Here is a 19138-nt window from a genome sequence, read left to right on the forward strand (position 1 = left end):
CAGTTAACTCCATAAGTGAATTATATGACAAATAAGGTGATGATGAATAGTATGCAATTTTAATATTTTACGTTGGTTGAAATATTTAGTGAGTAATCAATAAAAGGCAAAAGGTACACCATTTTTTATGTTTATGTTTTGTCATCCCTGCCTTCCACCTTATTTTGAACGCAACCATCCCATCATAATTTCAAATATACCTGTTGCGGCTTCTAATCAGCCAGTAAATGAAGATACAATATCAACAACAATAAGCACAACATCTGTCTGTCTGTGTGAAAAAGACACCGTGAACCTTGCCAAGTTACCCCCAAAGCATAACTGTTCAAACTGCCAACTTGAATGACCGAGGAGCAGCAGTAGTGAGCCAATAGGCTTTGTCATCCACCGGGCAAACCTGTCAGTGCACCTGCTGATTCCCAGGCCTCCTTGCCAATCTTCGACTACAGTGAAACCCAGTGAGAGTGAAACTGGCTCTGAGCCAGAGGAAGACCTGGTTGACTACTCCTGACACAATTGCTAAAAGCAGGGGATCCTGGGAGGAGGACCAGCCCTGTGTGGAAATGAGAAAAAATAGATGACTAATCATGAGAAAAGAAATAGAGGAGGAGGAGTAGTAGGAGGAGGAAGAGAAACAGTTCGATGAACTCCTGGGAACATAAAACCTGTCCAACATGGCCTTCAGGATTGCTCAATGACTGTGCAATGACTGCACAACATGCAAGTGTCTGTTTGCATCGTCTGAGTGTATAACCACATGCATTTGAGGGACATTATATACATATACGACATATATGTTGTATACTGTAAAGAACCTTGTCAAGCGTCTGTGTTTCAGTGGAAAACAGCCATAAATAAGATGTGACATTTGAGTGTGAGTATCATGGCCTGACTTGACCCACTACTGCCACCTTTCAAGATGTTAATAACCATAGTGCTCCTGACCTTCATCTGCCTTACTTTCTGCAAAACATACACAGACACACAAACACACACACACACACACACACACACACACACACAGGATAAGCACTGGATAAACATTTTGTTTAACAGCAATTTCATATGCTCCCTCGACTCCTGCTGAGCCTTCAGGGCTTAAAGATAACTGCCCATAATTACGGGATCAATCTGGTTAATTCCAGCTTTGGTCTTTCTTTTTTAATTCTGTACATCATTTCTTTTAGTCTGATGAAATCACGTTCACCAAATTAGACGAGTCAGACGTGTTGGAAACAAGCCAACAGTTTAACCAGATTATCTAATCCACTTTATCTGGAGGTCAAATGGAAATTGTTGTTGCTAATAAACCCTCCTTTCACAGGAAGACACAGATATTTTACTCTATGGCAAGTGGAGTCAGTCAGGGCTGAACATGGAAGTTGTCTGTAAACTGTGATGTTTCTGGTGCTAATTTTTGTCTCCCTGTTATAAATTTAGCAATAAACTTAGCTTGTTTAAATTCTGTACGTCTTTGTGTGATTTTGTGTTTCTTCTTTTGTTGACTTTTTTTTTTTTTTGGATCATATCCAGATATTATCTAGTGAATACGATGTTAATATCACTGATGTGGCCCAAAATTCTTTCTCCCAAACTGTTGTGTTGAAGTGTGTTCCTTCCCTGCAAATACTGAAGGGGTGCTTGAAGTTTAGGCAGTGGTTAGAAGTAAGGTTATCACCAGGCATTGTAACTGGTTCAGGTCAGAGTAAAATAGGTTTAGCATCACAGAAATTGACTTGTTGGGTTAAGGTTAAGGCTACATTTAGGTTCAGGTGAAGATATGGATGTGGAAGCCAAATCCTAGGGGAAACAGACTTTGACACATCACTAGAAAACGACTTCCTAAACCGTCGTTAACTGTGGATTTGGTGAGGTGGGGGAAGTGCAACAAGCTTGAGCAGATGCGGCTCAACATAACCATTTATTTCAAGAAATAAGCGCATGGTTTGATACATGTGCAACCTGTTACAGGCGCTCCCGTATTTTAAAGAATTTCCCCTTGGGAATAAATAAAGGAATTCTGATTCTGATGTCCAGTATTAACTCCTATTTTAACTCTGTCTTCACCGACTCCAGGGGACAATGGACAATATGTTTCTTTAGTTGCTAAATGCTCCACTTAACCAGGTATGTGTTAAAAAACAGGAGATTTTTAGAGGCAGTGCAGATAAAAGCACCAGGGAGCTAAGGGGAACTTATACCAAATGATACCCCTGTCAAGAACTGCAGAGGATCAAACTTTCCAAACTGCCATAGCTTGCACCAACTGGCCTCAGAGTCAAAGTTCATTATGGGTCCAACTATGTCAGTGGTGTCAGCTTACAAAACACTAGCTTCTTCTCTGTGACCTCTCCTTATGAGGTCGTTTGGCTGAGACGAAGGACGCCCTGCTTTAACCCATTGATAACAGACGTTCAAACAGAACCCTGACACATGATGGACGGCACACTGACTAATGGCAAACAGATTGCTGATGTATTGGAGTGAGTGTGTGTGTTTTTATTCTCTCGCTCATCTATGACTCATCCACCCTGTCCTGAACAAATGTGCTGCAGAGGTGTCAGGCCCACAAGTGTTTTGTAACCCCTCTCGGCTCTCTTTATTTCTCTCCCTGTCACGTTCACTCCACTTTGCTGCACAAAGAATCCTCTGTCGGTGTATTTTTCTCAAACTCAAGCACCTTTCACAGTCACATCTTTAAAACAAGTGTCAGTGATGATGAGCACACTCCACTGCTGCGATAAACCAGCACTGCTACTGTTTATTCTCAATCAGTGAATTTGATTCAATCACACTCTTGTGAATGCCACTCTCCCGTGTCTGCAGCCTTTTGAATAAAGTCACAGCAATCAGTCACAGCATGGCGCTGCCAAACCCCATCTACAGTCATGTGGATTGCATTAGAATTGGCTGCCCCTGAGCACGGCTGGAGGCCAGAGGTTACTTATCATATCTTTGGACAGAGAGCTGGTTTAGGAAAAGTACCTGGAGTGACGAGTGGGATTATTCAGACTCCCTGCAGAGAACAGTGTTCACTTCCTTTCATTACTTTTCATCTGTCTTTGAAAAGCTCTTCCCTCAGCATAAAATAGCCATTACTGGTTGTGAATTGCACATGTCATAACCCCCGAATTACAAGCTGTTTGAAAAATATCCGCAACACAGACAATATCATTTGCACTTAATTTATTTGCATCACTCCGACATGTAAAAAAGACACACAGGTTAGAGAAGGAGAAGGTAAATTGGCATTAATGACGGTGATACAAAATGTCTGTGAAGTACATTAGTACATCTAAAATATATCTAAACATGACAAATGACCTGTTTCAACAAACAGAATAATATATACATTAAGCTGACTTCCACAAGAAGCATAGTAAAGCTTTAGCCCTGGCTCTGCTCACTTGCATATCCACCACATACTGTCACAACAGAGAGCAAAATATGTCTTTCTTGTGCACATAAATCACAGACACAAGACCTTTTCTTTAAAAAAAAACTGTGTATTAATTTACACTCAATTTACACATTCAATAGTATCCTCTAACTCTGTACTGTACACAGTGGGCTACTGAGGAGATAAGGAGTGTGTTGAGCATATAAACAAAGAGAGGTGAATAAAAAAAGCCAGGTTGTTGTTGGTGGTGGAAGGATCTGCAGGGTGGAAGTTAAGACTCCTGCAGTGCTTGCTTTCACAAATGCAGATTGATGGGAGACAAAGACAAAAAGCCAAAGACTACCACTGGTTACCGCTCCCATGCAGCCTTTCACCTCAGACAAGAGGATTTTTAAACAAGTTCCTGCATCAATCTGAGAATTAAGACAGACAAAATACGCATGATTGTGATTTGTAACAAACAAATAATCCTGTTGTGTTACATGTTCACAGGTGTTTGATACAATTTCCAATAAACGGAAGTGTAAGGAGTGATATAATTGTCTGGTGAATAACTCAAAGGAGAGAAAATATCAAGCCAAACCAGCCAGGGGAGCTTTCACACACAGGTAAGAATGTAGCACCTCACTCTGCAACCTGAACTTGCAGCTGCCGCATATAAATAAGCTGCTGCAGCCATACAGAGAGAGCACGACAGTGAAGTGGCTAACGCCCATCTGCCCAGACACTTTCTGTTTCTCTCTCACCTACATTAAAGGCTGCAGCTGGCAGCAAAGCACACCATGCAAATTCACAACATTTACATGATGGCCTCTCTTTTCTCTCTGTGGCTGCATGCTTATCAAGTTAACTCGATATGTTTGCCTCCTTGAAAGTTTTTATTCACTTCCCCTTTTCTATCAAGTGGCCAACCAGTCATGCATACACATGAAAGCATACACACACCTTGTTTTTAACACGTGAGATATGTTTTATGAATCCCCTGGAACAATCAAAGATTTCAATATAATGAAAACAACACTGCTGTCTGGAATGTGTCCACTGAATGACCCTGAATGCTCTCTGCAGATGTTAGGTCCCAATGCTCAGCGTGCTCATGTCTTGTTTCCATTGCACCATTTGGCATCCCAGAGTAAAATAAGCCAAATACTTAACAGGGAAGGATGCTGAACTGAGAAAGATCAGAGCTGTGACATCTAGCGAAAGTAAAGGATTTAATAAATTAAGAGTTCTATCCATGACCCACAGGGTTAACAGTTAGTTCATGAGTTCAGATGAAGCAGAAAAACTTTTTCCAGCTACACCTGGAGAAAGCTTTGGTGCGCCTGTCAGAAAACCTCCTCTTCTTGGTCTTGCGGGTTTTGTTCTTAATGGCGGCCAAGATGGCAGCATCGAACGCCTCCTTCAGGTTCTTTTGCGTGAGTGACGAACACTCTATGTAGTCCGTAGCCCTGATCTTCTCAGCCATGCTACGAGCCCGAGAGCTCAGAACAGGCTTCACATTCAATCGGTCCAGGTTGATGAGGACATTTACGTCCAGTAAGAGGTCCGACTGAGTCCCAACAAGGACTATGGGTGAGGATGGGTTGTGAGCCCGGATCTCTGAAACCCACTTCTTGGTGATGTTGTGAAATGAGGTGGGGTTGACCATGCTGAAGCACAGGAGAAAGACGTCCGTGTGGGCATAGGACAGGGCTCTGAACTCATCAAACTCCTCCTGAATACAAAGACAGAAAGCCAGTACGTTAATGTCAATCAAACTATGTACAAACATGATGACAGAGCATAAAGAATGACTCACTAAAGTCTTGGGAAAAGATCAGCCATTAACATTCAGGATGAAATACTGTTACTGAGTCACATATTGGATGAAGCAATGATGTGGCAGTTTGTACCTTGACAGTTTATCTTTCATGATATAAAAAATTAGAAAATGTGTATTATTATTGATTATTGTATATTATTGATGGGGATTTGATGCAGTAGATTTTATGTAACTCATACTGATTAGAGATAATGAAATCAACATCAGAAAACAAACAAAAAAAATTTGGGACTATAAATTAAACACTAAAAAACAGCATGTGACAGTAAATGTAGTGGTGATTGTCTACATAGTTTTGTGTTTGTTTTTTTTAACCGACAACAAACAAAAAAAAAAACAAACTAATGAACTAAAACCAATAAAGTTACCTGTCCAGCAGTGTCCAGAAGCTGAACTTTGACTGGAGATCCTTCTACTTGGACTTGACCTGTTCGAAACCATTAAATAAACAAAAAAAAGTCATTATCATTTTAGCTCACTTTAATTTAGAGAGTTTCAGAGAGTGAAATCACATGTCGACAAATTTAAAGTAAAGCCTACCAAATGAACGTTGAGTCTTGTCAGAACACCAACACATCAGCTTTCATTCAAAGTCATGCCACTTTTATTCTTAATAAAACTAGTCCCTCCTTGTTATCATATTGTCAAAAAAAAAAAAGCCAGAATAACAGTTACAAGGAAAAGTAATTCATGATTGCTCACCGGAGAAGACGTCAAAGCCAGTCTGCTGGTATTCTGCCGGGTATCCATTGGAGGTGTAGCTGACAATCATGCTGGTCTTTCCGACGGCTCCATCACCCACCAGCATACAGCTGATCACATCAGGCTCCAGCTCGTCCTCCCGGGTCAGCCCGCAAGCGGAAGGGACGCGGGACTCGTGGTAAAAGTAATCCATATGAGGTGGCATGTCGGGCCGCACATTAAACTTGCGAATGGCGACTCTCCTTTCTGATCTGACACTACAGAGACTACAGATACCGAGCGTCCGCTGAGTCTGTCCTCATAGCGCCAGGCTGCCCGTCCTGTTCTGTCTGACAGACAACGTGTGTGGGGCGGGACGGTTTTGGGGCAAATTTGTGCTCAGGCAGGTTGGGATTTTGCATAGACACTCCCACGAAGGAAAGAAACAAGAGGTGGGGGGGAATTCATTAATTTACTTTACTTATTAGAACAAGAGTCAAGTTTATTACCACATAGTTTTTCCACATACAAGAAATTTAGCATTTCTGTGCAATAAAAATGAAGAAAATAAAACATAAAAATCAAGTACTGCAGAAGTGAAAAAATAGAAATATTTACTGTTGAAATAAGGGGAAAATAATTGGAAATAAAAAAAAGCCTGTTATCTCTATATCTGTTTGTTCACTTTTGTGCAGTTACGTGCAAAAATATTGACCAATGAATTTGCAGAAGTTTACAGTTTACAAGAACAAAGAAAATGCGCAATGTACAGAAATAACAACAACAACAATAATAATAATAATTATTATAATAATAATATTTATTTGTCTACAATTATTCATTTAATCAAGTTTAATTTATGTGAATGATACTTCATTTTATTCTTGAATGTTGACTTTATTGCTGGTTATACTACACTGTTGTTCATGAAATCATTGTTTAATAAAGCAGTCAGTAATGAAATAAAGTAACATTATGGTGCACTTCGCGCTTCTACAATTCTGAGTAATTTTTAAAAATAAACACAGGAATCTATGACGATTGCCCATGCTACAAAATTCATTATCAGTTCAATATCCTCATAACCAGCCACGCAAAATTTGGTCTAGCTGCGCCCCCTAGTGCCAAAATTAAACACAACACCAAATGTGATCACATGATCCTATTTGTCACCTGATTCTCCGGGTGTGGGTCGGTCCAGCCTGTGCTGTATAGTCATAAGATAAGCTAGCTGTTGTCATAGCATGAATGGTTGAAATTCTAGATATCCCGGTGTGTATTGCATCGTAAGATTAGATTTTACATCTTACTTCTCATTTTAGACGTATGCGTAGAAAGCAAGTACGCTTGCGTGCCCTTAGCGGGTGGAAGTTGTGATAGCTTGCTAGTTAGCTGTTTAGCCATGTCGTTTTAGGATCGTTTCTTCAGCAGCGTTTTTATATATCGAGAAGTGTGTTTATCCGTCGTGAAATAAGGTTTATTCAATCATGGCTTCAATTCTTGACCAGTACGAGGACTCGCAAAACACAAGGCAAAGTGCGCAGCAGCACAGCCGCTTGTCATCCGCCAATATCGGGATAACTCATTCAGGTAGGTTGCAGTCCTGTCTGGGGTTGATTCGTCTATTTAGCTACATGCAAAGATGCTAAAACGTTATTTGCACTTTTTAGAAACTTTTGACCTTAGCTGACATTACGCTGCACCTGTTCCCTAACGATAGGCTTTGTGAATGTGAGACTTGAGGAAGAGAAACCGATTTTCAACAAGCAGAGGATCGATTTTACACCGCCTGAGAAGATAAACCATCTTGCAGTCTGCAACAATCAGCTCTGCATGAGTCTGGGAAAGGAGACCCTGCTGAGGCAAAGAACACCATCACATAAGCACTTAAAACACCATTTTAATGGTTACTAGTGTTTGGATTTAGCTTTGATTGGATTAGTTTTGAGTTAATGGCTGTCCTTCACTGTGATTAGTAATTATCTGCTGTTGGCTGTTGTCTGTTGGAGCCTGTTAAAAGAGTTGTTCATGCAGCTGATACAAGATGCTGATACTAATGTTTTATGTTCTGTTCCCTTACAGGATTGACTTGGCCAAGCCTGATCAGCTTAATCAGATTGAGTTAGGAAGGAAAGATGAAAGTAAAGTGCATAGACTGTTCCTGGACCCCACAGGTGAGAAGAACCGCAATGCCTGTTCAGACTTTACTTTGAAAACATTGTCCATTGGCCAAAACTCATGCCTGGTATGGCTGTCTCAGGCACTGTTGAAAATCCTCAAGCCCTCAAATTAAATGCACAGTGCTACTACATCAGTTGTAAGATCAGTGTGGTAGCGTCATGGTTATGGCTTATTAACAGCAGTAGCTGTATCGTCCTCCATATTTTTCCACCGCAGGCTCCCATCTGCTGATCAGCTTGAGCAGCAGTGAGTGTCTGTACCTCAACAGGAATACACAGAAGGTACGCAGTCTGTCCCGCTGGAGAGGCCACCACATCGAGAGCGTAGGCTGGAACAAGGTGCTGGGCAATGAGACCAGCACAGGACCCATCCTGGTTGGCACCAGTCAAGGGATCATCTTTGAGGCTGAGATCTCTGCAAATGAGGGCAGCCTGTTCAACACCAATCCAGATCAATACTTCAGACAGGTCTGCTGTTATGTATATCATGTAGTATGTTCTAGTTTAAAACCCAGTTGGTAATGTTTACAAATTGCTCCAACCTGAACAATATCTGAAAGTGTTATATTTTTTCATAAGAATGTACATTTTGTGTATACATTATGTTTGGTGGTACTTTAAGGTTTGGCCATACGACTGTAATCACAAACAGTAGAGAATAGTTGACCATATTTTATTTCTTTCTCATGGTCTGCAGCTAAACAACAACATATTCTTTTCCTGGGACAGGTGCACTCCCTGGAGGAGGATGGGAACCCTGCACCAGTCTGCTGTCTTGAGGTGGAGCGGGGCCTGGAGAACAAGTACTTCATTATCGCAACCACTCGCAAACGTCTCTTCCAGTTTGTGGGTAAGGTGGCCGAGGGGTCAGAGCAGCAGGGCTTCAGCTCCATTTTCAGCCAGAACCAGGACCTGCTGCCCAGTTTCCAGGAGTTCCCAGCCAACATGGGCTACAGCGAGATCACCTTCTACACCTCGAAGCTGCGCACCTCTCCAAAGGCATTCGCCTGGATGATGGGTAATGGAGTTCTTTATGGTCAACTGGACTATGTCAGGCCTGACTCCCTGCTGAGTGATGTGCAGGTAAATTGTCTGTTTGTATGTATCTTTCCATAGGTCTAGCTCAAATTAGTACTAATACATTTTTCATTCTACACTCTCACATTCACTTTTTTCCTTGTATCTTTGTTTTTCCTATGTTCTCCATTTCCCCTCCCTTACATTCAAACAGGTATGGGAATACACCCCTGACATTGACTTAAGTGTCAACAAGCCCATCTCCATTGTCCTGACACAGTTCCACTTTCTGCTGCTGCTTCGTGACAGAGTTAAGGCCATCTGCACTCTGAATGGACAGGTGGTATATGAGGATGTGTTCCCAGATAAATTTGGCACTCTTAAGAAAATGATCAAGGACCCATTTGGGGGGTTGGTGTGGATCTACACTGAGCGGGCAGTTTTCCGGTACCATGTCCAGCGTGAAGCCAGGGATGTCTGGCAGATGTACATGAGCATGAATAAATTTGATCTGGCCAAGGAGTACTGTCGTGACCGGCCGGAGTGCATGGATATGGTACTGGCCAAGGAGGCTGAGCACTGCTTCCAGAACAAGCGATACATTGAGAGTGCCAAGTGCTATGCACTGACACAGAACTACTTTGAAGAGATAGCACTCAAGTTCATTGAAGCCAAACAAGAGGAAGCCCTAAAGGAGTTCTTACTGAAGAAATTAAATAATCTGAAACAGAGTGAAAGAACACAGATCACCTTGCTTGTCACCTGGCTAGCTGAACTCTACCTGAACAGGCTGGGCCAGCTGGAGAGTGATGGTAACAGCATCATCTTCCAGGAGACCCGTGATGAGTTTCGCCTTTTCCTCAGCAACTCCAAGCACAAGGAGTGTCTGTTCAACAACCGCAGTACCATCTATGACCTGCTGGCCAGCCATGGCAATGTGGACGACATGGTTTACTTCTCAGTTGTCATGCAGGACTATGAGAGAGTGATATCCCACTATTGCCAACATGACAACTACAGCGAAGCTCTGGATGTCCTCTCCAAGCACTGTGACCAGAAGCTGTTTTACAAATTCTCCCCCGTCCTCATGCAGCATATTCCCAAAAAAGTGGTGGATGCGTGGATCCAGATGGGCAAGCGGCTGGACCCAAAGAAGCTTATCCCAGCTCTGATGAACTACAGCCAGATGGGCAGCACCCAGCAGATCAGTGAAACCATCCGTTACATGGAGTTCTGTGTGTACGAGTTGACTGTGACAGAGGAGGCCATTCATAACTACCTGTTGTCACTCTATGCCAAGTATAAGCCAGAATCTCTGCTGTGGTATCTAGAGCAGGCAGGTACGCACGCCTCAGAGATCCACTACGACTTGAAGTACGCCCTCAGGCTGTGTGCAGAACATGGCTACCGCCAGGCCTGTGTCCTGGTTTATAGGATCATGGAGCTATATGAGGAGGCAGTGGACCTTGCTTTACAAGTAAGTGATGTATGATATGGGGGTCAGCATTACATCTATATAAATACTATTCAGTCATAAGAAAATGTATTTATGTGTAAATAATAAATGAAATAATAATTATTGTCAAGAATCGTTGACAGCATTTCACAAATGACACTAACTTGCATTGTATTCATGGTCCATAGGTAGATGTTGACTTGGCCAAGTCATGTGCAGACCTGCCTGAAGATGATGAGGAACTGAGGAAAAAGCTTTGGCTGAAGATCGCCCGCCATGTGGTGCAGGAGGAGAAGGATGTGAAGAAAGCCATGAACTGTCTGTCCAGCTGCAACCTGCTCAAGATTGAAGACATCCTGCCTTTCTTCCCAGACTTTGTCACCATTGACCATTTTAAGGTTTGTCACCTGTCTGTTTTTGTTTTTTTTGACAGTTACATTCCATCTCAGCAATGAATCATGCTCTGTGTATGGTTAACAAACAAGCATAAAATACACTATATTGCTTTAAAGTGATGTACTTTATTGTCTGTTTATTATGGTTTCTCAGGAGGCAATCTGCAGCTCTCTGGAGGAGTATAATCAGCACATCGAAGAGCTGAAGCAGGAAATGGAGGAGGCCACGGAGAGTGCTAAACGCATCAGAGAAGACATTCAGGAAATGAGGAACAAATATGGTGTAGTGGATTCCCAAGAAAAATGTGCTGCTTGTGACTTCCCATTGCTCAACAGGCCCTTCTATCTGTTCCTGTGTGGACACATGTTCCACTATGACTGCCTCTTCCAGGTAACCACCCAAGGCTGCCACCATACTGCTTTTTCGGTGTCCATATGTTCTGTAATCAAGTGTCATGTTTGAAACTTACTTCAAATGATAAGATGCTTCAACAACCTTCAAAAACAATCATGTAGTAACAATTCCCACTTTTTTCCTTCTACCCTCTAGGAAGTGACCCCTCACCTGACGGCTTATAAACAAAGTCGTCTGGAGGAGCTGCAGAAAAAACTGGCTGCAACCACACAATCTTCCAAGTCACGCCACCGTCCAGTACCAAAAGATGAAGGAGACACTTCCAGCTTGGGAAAGGGCAATGCAGGCACAAGCCGCGAGCAGATAAAATCAGACATTGATGACATAATTGCATCTGAATGCGTGTACTGTGGGGAACTGATGATCAGGTCCATCGACAAGCCTTTCATTGATCCACAGAAATTTGAGGAGGAGAAATCCAGTTGGTTGTGAATGATGCCTCTTCTCTGAGTGATGCTGCACCAATAGGTCTGACCGATTCAGTCGATGCAGACATTTACCTGATTGTCTGTTGGTAGTGCCTACTGCTGAAAACTGTATTGGCAACTTATTTAGTTGGCAGTATCTGAAGCTGATTTAAACATCTTTGCACTTTGTATGAGAGTGTGTATTAAAAGGTGGACACTGTGGGCTATCCTGCAAAATAATGTGGAGATGTAAAATATTGCCTGGGATGTACAGTGTCTACAGTGTGCCTGAAGCTCTAATTCTAATGGTAGGAAAGGATTCAGAAGCTGGAATCAAATATAACTGCACTATCCATCTGTCAACTACATTAGGTCATGCCCTTGCTTTGTCTCATGGAAACATTACCTGCACTTAGACAGTATCTGTAATTCCTTGGTACAGTTAAGTCACTCCACTCTACATGTCTTTGTTCATATAAAAGTTATTGGGGGACAGATTGACAAACTGTTATTTCATATATAAACTGTTTTGCAAATCAATAGTGGCACATTACAGCTTGTAAGTACTGATTGACTGGTTATTGTCATTGTTCAAAGTGTAATAAACATTTAACGGATGATTTTAACAATCACCTGTATTAAAAGGAACTCAACACCCTTCATCACAGTTTCTAAGGAGGGTATTTACAGCTTACTGGGGAAGTAAAAAGCACATCGGACAGCTGAAGCAGGGCATGGACAAGCACATAGTTATGGTGTATAGCAGCAATAACTAATGGTTTTGGTGTAAGCTGTGGTTTAAGAAGAAGTTTTGAGTTTTGAATTTTAAGGAATTTTACTTTAAATGCAACAGCATGTACATGGTTTATCCTTACCAGTACACACACACACACACACACACATATATAGATATATATCTCTATTTATCTATATCTACATATAGATATATATATTTCTAATATCTCATGTCCAAGCAAGGTCCCTTCACTCAACTTTATGTGGAAATACTTGGGATTGGAACATCTAGTCCTTTGCTGAACTTAACTTTCTAATATATATAGATATAGATTATTTCACCTTCAACTGTTAACACTTAATATCAGGAAATAACTTGACTGTCACATTTGTTAATTGTGGTTATCCAACTGCCTCGCCATACCTAAAACGGAGTTCCCTTCTGATGACGTAAGACGTAGCTCGGTAATCTTCGCAGCAAGCAGACGCTATTAATCGACATCGGAAATCAATCGATAAATTTGTATTAAACAGTAATTTACGACCCTAAACAACATATAGGGTAGACGTGTACCTTGCCTTATTACAAAAAGATACAGATTGGATTTCTTGTTGCAGATAAGTCTTCGGAGATATCAATAGTCGAGCATCCCATTTATCTGCGATTGATTGAAACGCCTGCTCCTTGCTGTACCCTCGCCATGGCGTCGTGTCTCTGCTCTCTCAGTAACAGAAAGTGGCCGCCTCTCTGCTGTTGCTGCCGACTCAAAGCTCACAGACTCGTTCGGCGCCTCAAACCGCCATTTTGGAGTCAGAGAACCGAGAGTCGGCAGCAGCGAAGAGAGAGACGAAAAGGGGGACACGGGGCCGAGGTGAGAGACTCCATGGTGGTTGTTATGGCGAAGGAGCAATGGGGGAAGATGGCCGGGAGGGAGAAAGAATTAAAACATGGGGATCACTCGTTCACCAGGCAACCGAGTCCCTGCTCGGGTCCGCAACGAGGGTACGAGAGGCGCGGGCGGAGGGCCTTGCTGTCGCTTCAACGCGACCAGCCTGTTAAAATAATTACCATTAAACCAATATCATATCTTAATACATTGTTTAGGCGAGGAGGTGGTGGCCTTAAAGAGACAGAACCGATTTGAATACTTCATATTAATGGTGTGAGAGGACGTCTGTGTCAAAACGCCTTAGTATTTGATAAGCTAACGTCTGTGATGAAAAGCTACATTAGAACAAGCGCGAGCAAGGATACAGTCGCCTTGTAACAAAGGCTAGTTGATAAGAAAATGAAATATTAACGCTGATTACTATCTTTGGTGTAATTTACTCGAACCATTAAGTTGTCAGTGTGTGTGCGCAACCAGCACCTTGACCCTTTACTATCACTAATCGGAAGCAATGCTACTTGTGCTTACACAGCCCGGTAGCTAACGGTCGTTAGCTTTCATGCTACAACCATAGACATTTATGTCTACAACCCAGTGCACCATGCAAGGTTAGCTAGGAAACCATAGCTAATGCTAGCTTGGATATGTTAGCTAGCTTAAGATAACATAATGGCGCGCTAGCAAAGGAAGATAAATATTATTTAGTATAGTACCATTAGGTTTTTCTCATTTGAAAAGATCAAACTCCAGTTTGGTTTGAGTTCTTATTCTCTCACACACGAAGCAGTTAACTCAGGAAGTAAAGTGAATATGTAATTGGTAGTAATTAACGGATTGAAGTTCACGATATTGCCAGGTTAATGGTCAATCACTTGCACAATCAAACTGAAATGATAACTGCCTTGTAATACTTGGTTAGGTCCAACATATAATAGTCGATGAAATGTAGATATTTAAATGTATTTAGTTTGTCCTTTAAATAAACTGTACTAAATGATATGAAATTGATATGCAGCGCATGTCATGTGTGTTGTACAAACAAGGAAGAAACAACTTTTCTTAAATAAAAACTAGCGTCAAAGATGTTCTAACCAGTAAATTTTCGTTAATTATTTACAATGTAAACATGAAAACAAACCATATTCAGACTAAAAACATAGTTTTGCGAGAATTGTCGTTTTTTGATATTTTATGTTAATATGTTTTTGTGGTTCACATATTTTTTTGGAAAATCATGAGCACTCATGCACTACTCACATTGTCAGTACTGCACAGTTGATCAAACTCCCCAGTTAACCACTTCCTCATAAAAACATGTTAATATTAGCTTGTGTCTATCTGTGTGAGACTGTTGATTTCTTCTTTTGTAGGAGTTGCCACCTTTGATCATTAATGCTGGAATCAAGCACAATGAAATCCTTTACTGAAAAGGTATGTCCACTATTTATAGTGTATTTTGTTCAGTTAACTATCTCCTTGTACCATACCGCATGTCCAGCTACTGAGGGAATGTGATTTTAGTATTTGGGTTAAATGGTCATTTTGTTACCATGACAAATTCTGAGATGTAGGCAGTGATTGAGAGGGTTGCAACCAGGCTCGAAGGAGAGTATCTTCCACATGCCAGACTAGCTGGCAAAATCTGTATTGGCAAAGTGAAGGAAAAACTCAGCAACTGCTTATGAAGATCTCATGAGTCATTTACAAATCCTTTAAGTGGTATGGACCTTCATACCACCGGTTCTCACTGTGATTTGGTGAATATGATAAAATAACAGAGTCATACCCAGTCAGCAGTGTCCTATGCTGGTTATTCTGACCTCAAGCCATCTGCTTATCCCGTCTTTCTATCTTCTGTCTGCTTTCTCTTCAGTAAAAGTTGCTGCCCTGTTGGGCAAAGGTTTTTGTGCTGCATGGCGTCAGGGCAGGGTGGCAGGCTGGAGGTTGGGGCGTCAGGAAGCTCTGCCCTGGCCAAACCTCTCTACCTGCAGCGCTTGGAAAGAACACTGAGGTTGGATAATTTCCTACGCCAAACTGCTGCAATCTTCAATGGAGACATAACCAGGTACAGGCACTGTCGAGATGGAGTATACCCTTTTTTGATTATAGACTCAATTTTGTTCCCAAACATATTCCAACATCTGTTTCAGCAGGTGCTGTAAATGCAGTTTTGTGGCTGTTAGACAAATGATCAGCTTGCAGTTACATATTTCTCATGTTCTAGTGATGACAGTGACGACAGTGACAGTGCTTTGGGGACAGGGTTATCCTTAGACCCCTCCACTCAGCATACAGCTTTGACTGTGAAGAGTGAGCCAAATGAGCAAGGAGCTGGGTTGGCAGAGGGGAAGCCCTTCAATGGAGTTCTGCTGCAAGGTAAAGGTAAGATAAATACATTAATAATAATATAATATTTAAATTATTCACATATTACCACACATTCGCATCTCACTGGTGTCATTTGACTCTTAAAATAGTGTTCATGCACATTTATGGCATGTCATGTTTCTTGTGTCCCTATCAACTCCACAGATCAAAAGGCAGATAAAGCTAACTTCTACAATTTCTCAAAGTTGAAGAAGAACCGGAAATGGCTCAAGGTACTGCAGACTTTTTTGTCATTGTGCTACAGATTTAAGCATTTAATTTATTAATAGGTGAAAAATAATATCTAATAGATTAATAAATAAAGATTATTAGTTGCAACCTTAATACCAGTGTTGTACCTCCTTGCTCGAACATTTCACTGCTCTACCTCTTTTATTATACATCATACAGTTAGTACATATGTAGTAAATATTGTACATTACTGCATATATAGTACATAGTACATATATATTTGGACAATGATAAGTTTTTTGGCATTTGGCCTCCGTACATCACCACATTGAATTTGAAATGAAACATTCAAGATGTGAGTAAAGTGAAGACTTTCAGCCTTAATTCAAGGGGTTTGACAAGTGTGGCATTAACCATTTAGGAATACAGCCATTTTTATCCACCCACCCCCATTTTTGATAGCTCATAAATGATAGAACAAGCTAACATAATTACAAATATAAGGATTGTTTTAATACTAGCCTGGAAACCATGGACATGACCAAATGCTGAGTTTCCTCCTTTGAGATGCTTTATCAGGTCTTTACTGCAGCTGACTTCAACTGTTGCTTGTTTGTTGTTATTTCTGCTTTCAGTCTTGGCTTCAGTAAGTGAAAAGCATGCTGTGGGTTGAGATCAGGTGACTGACTTGGCCAGTGAATAATATGCTATTTCTCTGCCTTGAGAAAGTCTTGGGTTGCCTTTGCTATATGTTTTGGGTCATTATCCATCTGCAGTGCAAAGTGGCATCTAATCGGTTTAGCAGCATTCGGTGGAATCTGAGCAGAGGGTTTAGCCCTAAGCTCTTCAGAATGCATCCTACTACTTTTATCAGCAGTCAGGTCATCAATATACACCAGTGACCCGGTACCATTGGCAGACATACATGGCCATGCTATAACATGACTTCCACCCTGTTTGACAGATGATGTGTTATGCTTCCGATCATGAGCTGTTCCTTTCCTTCCCCATACTTTTCTCTTCCCACCATTTTCGTACAAGTTAATCTTGGTTTCATCAGTCCAAAGAATCTTATTCCAGAACTGGGCAGGCTTTCTGTTCTTGAGCATTGCCAGTGATTTGCACCTTGTTGTGAAGCCACTGTATTTACATTCATGAAGCCGTCTCTTGACTGTAGACTTCGACAATGGCATGCCTACCTCCTCGAGTGTTCCTGACTTGGCTAGACATTGTGAAAGGTTTTTTTTTTTTTTTCACCATTGACAGAGTTCTGTGGTCATCCACTTTAGTTGTCTTCCGTGGTCTTCCTGGTCTTTTGGTGTTGCTGGCACTCACAATGTTTTTGCTATCACTCTCACTTTAAAACTTCACTTCAAACTTTATTTGTCAGTATATTTATACATGCACTGAAATTCTTCTCTGCATTTAACCCATCACTGAGTGGAACACACAGGAACCGTCATTTCAGGCACCGGGGAGCAGTTTGGAGGGGGGGTGTTAGGTGCCTTTCTTGTCAATCACTCCACCTCCCACCTGCCAGTTCGGGGCAGAATCGAACCGGCAACCCGCTAGTCTGTGGGAGAATCGAACCGGCGGTGGATAAAAATGGCTGTGTTCCTAAATGGCAAATGCCACACTTTTGTCAAACCACTTGAATTAAAACTGAAGGTCTTCGTTTCACTCACACCTTGAGCATTTCATTTCAAATTCAATGTGGTGGTGTACAGAGGTCAAATGCCAAGAAACTTATTGCCCAAATATATATGTACTGTATATACATGCATACATGTGCGCACCTTCTCAGCTTTGTTTACACGTGATCCCCTGTCTTCCACAGAGCATCCTGTTGAGTGATGACACCACAGACTCAGACACAGACTCTGATGACTCCGACTTCACTTTGTCTCGAGAGGAGTTGCATGAAATGCTGAGGCTACATCGCTTCACAAGGCAGCACCAGAGCAAGTTCCACTCTGACCGGGAGGTACAAAGGCACACACACTTGAATGCAGTACCCAGAAATTGTTAAAATACTGCTGACATATATTTTTGTAATTTCAATGTTGTATTTTTTCCTCTATCTGTGTGCATTTTTCTTGCAGCTTCACCAGTATCAGTACTACAGCACTGGACTCCTCTCTACTCACGACCCGTTCTATGAGCAACACCGCCATCTACTGGGCCCAAAGAAGAAAAAAATCAAAGATGAGAGGAAATTCAAGGGTGAAGACAAAAAAAAAAAAAGAAGAATTCTCTTGAATCTGTTGCAGTTGTAGTTATGTCAATGTCACTCTAAGGAAATGACTGAATAATTACTGGAATAGCTGAAACGATTTCAAATTAACTATGCTCATGTTTTTTTTAATAGCCAAACTAAAAAAGGTGAGGAAAAAGAAGAAACGGGGAGAGGGAGAGTTTCTAGATGAAGGACGACCTTATGTCAACAAGATCTTTGCAAAGTTTTCCCATGATGCTCCGTTGCCCATGGTGAAGAAGAAACATCTCACTATAGAGCAGCTGAACGCACGACGACGTAAGGTCTGGCTCACTATTGCTAAAAAAGAGATCCCCAAGGTTAGTATGCATGACACTGATTAAACTGTGGTCAAATTAAGTAGGTTCAGTACCATTTTAAGGTTATTAGTCCTAATTATCTTGTTTATATCCATTTTGTGCAGTCTTTTAAACAGAAGACGTCTGCTAAGAACTTAGTGCTGACCAATGCTAGAAAGGTAAGTAAAGTGTTTAAAGCTAAAATGAACTTTTCTTCCACACATTTCTGTTCCTAGTTGGCTCATGACACTCACTCTTCATTTCCTGATTTTTTTTGTCCCAGTTGGCTCATCAGTGCATGAGAGAAGTTCGCCGTGCAGCTATCCAGGCCCAGAAGAACTGTAAGGAGACGTTACCTCGGGCTCGTCGCCTCACCAAGGAGATGATGCTCTACTGGAAGAAATATGACAAAGTAGAGAAGGAGCACAGAAAGAGGGCAGAGAAGGAGGCTTTGGAGCAACGTAAACTGGACGAAGAGATGAGAGAAGTAGGTGGAATGAAAACTGTTGTCTTTACAGATAGTTGATTTGCCTTTTCACAGCAGCTGGATTTTTTTGCATCAGTATAAGTTTGAAAAATATGAAAAAGCAAGTTTTAAATGGTGAAGTTTTATAACATATTACAC

General features: G+C 41.4%; 3 protein-coding genes across 7 annotated transcripts in view; 2 read left to right on the forward strand and 1 right to left on the reverse strand.

Moving 5' to 3' along the window:
- Window positions 1-3171: 3171 nt before the first annotated feature.
- Window positions 3172-6278, reverse strand: rhov (ras homolog family member V). The gene is made up of 3 exons (XM_046373905.1): window positions 5928-6278; window positions 5594-5652; window positions 3172-5117 (listed from the first exon to the last, which is right to left on the reverse strand). Exons 1-3 carry the CDS (start codon window positions 6130-6132, stop codon window positions 4671-4673), a joined length of 711 nt encoding a protein of 236 aa, XP_046229861.1. The 5' UTR covers window positions 6133-6278; the 3' UTR covers window positions 3172-4670.
- A 783-nt stretch (window positions 6279-7061) lies between these two features.
- On the forward strand, window positions 7062-12396 carry vps18 (VPS18 core subunit of CORVET and HOPS complexes). Its single transcript, XM_046373545.1, has 9 exons — window positions 7062-7496; window positions 7627-7768; window positions 7989-8080; window positions 8304-8554; window positions 8816-9169; window positions 9318-10580; window positions 10748-10957; window positions 11109-11345; window positions 11505-12396. The coding sequence occupies exons 1-9, from the start codon at window positions 7394-7396 to the stop codon at window positions 11799-11801; spliced, it is 2949 nt and encodes a 982-aa protein (XP_046229501.1). The 5' UTR covers window positions 7062-7393; the 3' UTR covers window positions 11802-12396.
- An 851-nt stretch (window positions 12397-13247) lies between these two features.
- The window catches only part of ino80 (INO80 complex ATPase subunit), a 37292-nt gene continuing 31401 nt past the window's right edge, over window positions 13248-19138 (forward strand). For 2 of the 5 annotated variants that reach the window (XM_046372996.1, XM_046372999.1), the window contains exons 1-10: window positions 13248-13383; window positions 14772-14832; window positions 15275-15466; window positions 15626-15783; window positions 15934-16001; window positions 17798-17944; window positions 18063-18183; window positions 18329-18534; window positions 18639-18692; window positions 18797-19000. In XM_046372996.1, the coding sequence (XP_046228952.1) occupies window positions 15315-15466; window positions 15626-15783; window positions 15934-16001; window positions 17798-17944; window positions 18063-18183; window positions 18329-18534; window positions 18639-18692; window positions 18797-19000 (1110 nt within the window). In that variant the 5' untranslated portion in view covers window positions 13248-13383; window positions 14772-14832; window positions 15275-15314. The other 3 variants (XM_046373000.1, XM_046372997.1, XM_046372998.1) reach the window with 3 other exon arrangements.

The sequence above is a fragment of the Scatophagus argus genome, chromosome 19, assembly GCF_020382885.2.
Source record: "Scatophagus argus isolate fScaArg1 chromosome 19, fScaArg1.pri, whole genome shotgun sequence".
Classification (NCBI taxonomy): Eukaryota; Metazoa; Chordata; class Actinopteri; family Scatophagidae; genus Scatophagus; species Scatophagus argus.